A 4,766-nucleotide genomic window follows, 5' to 3' on the forward strand; every position below is an offset into this window, starting at 1 on the left:
AAGAACAGAACAAAATTCCTGTCCTCCTGGAGCTTACATTCCAGAAGGGGGAGTTAGATAATAAGCATAAAATCCAAATAAATATGTGTGATTTCAGTTGGTGACAAGTATTATGACAAAATATAAACCAGGGAGATGGGAGTCACAGGGTGCTGGAGTAGGGGGTAGGGGTTGCTCTTTTATGCTGTGCTGTCAAACTTATGTCACAAATGTATCTTCGAGGGTACACAGGCTCCACATGGTAGGTGCACAATCAGTGCTTATTGAGTTATTACTAGTTAAATGAACTTGCTAATAATGGGTGTGTGGTGGGGGAGGGGAGGGAGAGAGAGAGAGAGAGCCAGAGAGAGAGAGAGAGTTTAAATCACAGGATCAGAATAGCCATAAATGGAATTTTGTATAGCCCAAAATCCATTTTATGGTCACAAGGATGGGCGATGGAGAACTGACCTCTAAAGTTTTCCATTCAGGAAAATTTCAGTATAATTAGTCAGACCCATTCTAACCAAAAGTCGACACGCTTGGAACAATTTACTTATGTTCATCTGAAATAAATGCATTTAAAATTCAACCCCTTTTGAGTGTTTCTCTATTTGTTTGGGTATATTATTCATGTATCTCATTTTAAACAAAGAAATATAAATGCATTTTGAACTTTGGCATTTATAATACATATTCATCAAAATTTGTTTTAATTTTTAATTAATAGTTATAGATTTTTGCCTTTTTTTGCTTTTTATTTCAAAATCTTTATTGGAAAATCACATATGAAATACAATTAAAAAGAACAGAGAGGGCGCCTGGGTGGCTCAGTTGGTTAAGCGACTGCCTTCGGCTCAGGTCATGATCCTGGAGTCCCGGGATCGAGTCCCACATCAGGCTCCCTGCTCAGCAGGGGGTCTGCTTCCCCCTCTGCCCTCTTCCCTCTCGTGCTCTCTGTCTCTCATCTCTCTCTCTCAAATAAATAAATAAAATCTTTTAAAAAAATAAAAAATTAAAAAAAAAAAAGAACAGAGATGCATACATCAATGTGATGGACAACGGATTCTATGTTTTAAAAATAGGATTTTTAATGTGATGGACAACGGATTCTATGTTTTAAAAATAGGATTTATTTTCAACCTAGCAAAAATGTTGCCAGAGAACACCTGCTATTTCATACCTCGAAAGCAAGATTTCTGAGCCAAAATTCCTCATTTCATTTGTATTTGAAAGATTCACTCTTACAATATATTGGTAATTCTCAAGATTTGCCAACCTGAAGATTTGTCAAAATGAACTCATTATGACATCTTCTGCCAAGAATTTCTGACTCGAACTCTCAGCTACTGGACTGTGACTTCATAATTTGTATACAATGTCCCTAAAAACAAAATACTCTCCACCACGAAATGAAAAGGCAAAATCAAAGCTCTGTGGTTGAATTCATCCTCCTGGGCTTTTCTAACTTTCCAGAACTCCAAGAGCAGCTCTTTGGGGTTTTCTTGGTTGTCTATCTGGTGACTCTGTTGGGAAATGCCATCATTATAGTCAGCATCTCCTTGGAACAGAGCCTCCACGTTCCCATGTACCTCTTCCTCCAGAACTTGTCTGTGGTGGACGTGAGTTTCAGTGCAGTCATTATGCCTGAAATGCTGGTGGTCCTCTCCACTGAGAAAATGTCAATTACTTTTGCAGGCTGTTTTGCACAGATGTATTTCCTTCTTCTTTTTGGTGGCACTGAATGTTTTCTCCTGGGGGCGATGGCTTATGACCGATTTGCTGCAATCTGTCATCCTCTGAGCTACCCAATGATTATGAACAAAAGTGTTTTCATGAAATTAGTAATGTTCTCCTGGGCCTCAGGGGTCCTGGTGGCTACTGTGCAGACCACATGGGTTTTCAGTTTTCCCTTTTGTGGCCCCAATGAAATCAATCATTTCTTCTGTGAGACTCCCCCAGTGCTAGAACTCGCATGTGCAGATACCTTTCTGTTTGAAATCTATGCATTCACTGGCACCATTTTGATTATCATGGTTCCTTTTGTGTTGATTCTCTTGTCTTACATTCGGATTCTCTTTGCCATCCTGAAGATGCCATCAGCCACTGGGAGGCAAAAGGCCTTTTTCACCTGTGCCTCCCATCTCACGTCTGTGACCCTCTTCTATGGCACGGCCAATATGACCTATTTACAACCCAAATCTGGCTACTCCCCAGGAACTAAGAAAGTCATGTCACTGACTTACACATCACTTACACCTCTGCTGAATCCACTGATCTACAGCTTGAGAAACAGTGAGATGAAAAAAGCTTTGATGAAATTGTGGCGGAGAATAGTGGATTCACACTCATTTTGATTGTGCTGAGAAGCCGTGTGATATTTGGTCACTGTTTGAACTCTGTTTAATAAATGGTGGCAACCATTTGCATTTCTTTGTATGAGTATGCTTAACCTCTTGATTTCTACATATTTGTTAATACATTAGAGGTATCTTCATATATTAATGTTTTATTCTTTTTTTCAGAAATGTATAATGTTCGTTAATATTGGGTATAAAAGAGTCTTTATGTTGATTGGTGGCCACACAGGTGTTTATGTTAGGTTTTGCCCCTTGCAGTATGCTAAATAAACTAGTTTTATACACATATAAATAATGGGGCTTTAATTTCTATAGAGGAGGTTTCACAACATGGGTTTAATGGGTCAAAGCAATGGTGAGTTTGCAAACTTTTATAAATATCACCAAATTACTTTTCAAAAAAGATTTATTTATTTTAGAGACAGTGAGAGAGCATGGTGTGGGGGGAACAGAGGGACAGAGAGAATCCTGAAGCAGGCTCCCCACTGAGTACAGAGACCAATGTAGGGCTCCATCCCAGGATCCTGACATCATGACCTGAGCTGAAATCAAGAGTTGGCTGCTTAACCGACTGCGCCACCTGTGTACGCCCCAAATTACTTTTTAAAAATGTAATTCAGATTGGCTTTGAAGGCCCACTCTACCCCACTGACTGGATTGAGCTCTAAGAAAACAATAAAGCGATGGGCTTTTTTTTTTTGAGTGAAAATCTGTTCCACGTATGAGTTGAAAAGAGCAGTTCTTTACTGAAAGGATCACACTGGCTCTATTCTGGGACCTATAGAAGTTATAGATCATATCTAGCTTTCGTCAGGTTATCTTAGAGTATATTCACCTAGGGTGCCTGGGTGGCTCAACTGTTAAGCATCTGCCTTCGGCTCAGGTCATGATCCCAGGGTCCTGGGATTGAGCCCCACATTGGGCTCCCTGCTCAGTGGGGAGCCTGCTTCTCCCTCTCCCTCTGCCTGCTGCTCCCCTTGCTTGTGCTCTCTCTCTGTCAAATAAACATTTTTTTTAAAAAAAGAATATATTCACCCAGTGTGTAATAGAGAGTAGCATGGGATTGTTTTTGAAGATCATTTATTTATTTAACAATATTTGTTGAATGACTTCTATGTATCAGAAACTGTGCTAGGTCCTAAGAGCACAAAGTTTAGCAAGATAGTCTAATGAGAGAGATAGCTATTAAACAAATAACCACACACTAAAAACACAATTACAGTTGTGATAACTGTTAAATAGGAATAGCACAAGATACCCTGGAATCATCACAGGAAGACCTTATCTGATGTGGAGGGGGTGCGGGGGAGAGCATTGCCATTGGGAAGGACTTTCTCAGGAACCTCCCTGAGAAAGTGACATTGAAACTGAGCCTCATAGACAGATAGGAGTTATCCAGGCTCAACTCCAGTGTGAGGGGGTGGGGAGTGGAGTCATCCATGTGGAAAGAAGGATGTATGTGATGGTCTGGATGGGAAGGAACTTAATGTCATTCCAGTAAAGGGAGGAGACTGTAAGCGAGGGAGGAATGAGATAGTAAGATGAAGAGGGAGGCAGAAGCCAGACCAAGTAAAATCTTGTTGGTACAAGAACTCTAAACTCACCTGCCAATGATAGGTGGCCAGTGAGTTAAGCAAAGCAGTAACATGGACACATTTGTAGTTTTAAAATGTCTTTCTGGCTTATTATTTGATGGAAAGCAGTCAAGAGTGGAAATAGGCAGGAGACGACAATTGCTACAGCCCAAGTGAGAGCAATGTGCTTGGGCTGGGGTGGTAGCAGTGAAGGTGAGCTGTGTGGATGATTCTACCCATGCTTAAGAAATCAAATTGACAGGACTTCGTAATAGATTGTATGGGTGGGGGGAAGGTAGGAGAGAGAAGTGAAGAATTAACCCATATTTCTGGTTGGAACAGAGAGTGGATGGGGTTTCCATTTGTTGAGATGGGAAACACTGGAAAGGAAGAATTTGGGGGGAGAAATCCAATTTTGGATGAGTAAAGGTTGGGATGTCTGTGTGAAATCACAGTCAAGTAGATTGCTGGGATATATAGGTCCGGCTCAGAATGAAGGTTCTGAATTAGGGGAACAGGACTCAGGGCAAAACCTAGAGAGGGATGCATGATCCAGGGACGGTCTTCTTAAGATGGAGAGACTCCAGAATGTCTGAAGTTCCATGGAAAGAATCCAAAAGAGAAGGAGAGGTGCTGAATCAGTGTGGCTCAGGCCTGGTGCTAAGATGTTTCTACCTGAGGAAGAGAGAGATACAAATGGACAAAGTGTTGCATGGATCACAGAGGGAGGAAGACCCAGCTGTGAAGTTGTAGGGACTCCATGGACTAAAGAGCTAATATTAGGAGGCTGGGGCAAGTGTATCAGGAATAAAGGAAGTGGATCTGGAAAGAAGCTTCAGGATGGTGCCTCTAA

General features: G+C 41.2%; 1 protein-coding gene across 1 annotated transcript; it reads left to right on the forward strand.

Annotated features, from left to right (window-relative positions):
- Window positions 1–1,287: 1,287 nt before the first annotated feature.
- On the forward strand, window positions 1,288–2,336 carry LOC118004221 (olfactory receptor 10A3). Its single transcript, XM_034995453.1, has one exon. The coding sequence runs from the start codon at window positions 1,392–1,394 to the stop codon at window positions 2,334–2,336; it is 945 nt and encodes a 314-aa protein (XP_034851344.1). The 5' UTR covers window positions 1,288–1,391.
- The last annotated feature ends 2,430 nt before the right edge of the window (window positions 2,337–4,766 follow it).

Source organism: Mirounga leonina, unplaced genomic scaffold, assembly GCF_011800145.1.
Source record: "Mirounga leonina isolate KUSES-001 unplaced genomic scaffold, KU_Mleo_1.0 Mir_92, whole genome shotgun sequence".
NCBI classification, from domain to species: Eukaryota; Metazoa; Chordata; class Mammalia; order Carnivora; family Phocidae; genus Mirounga; species Mirounga leonina.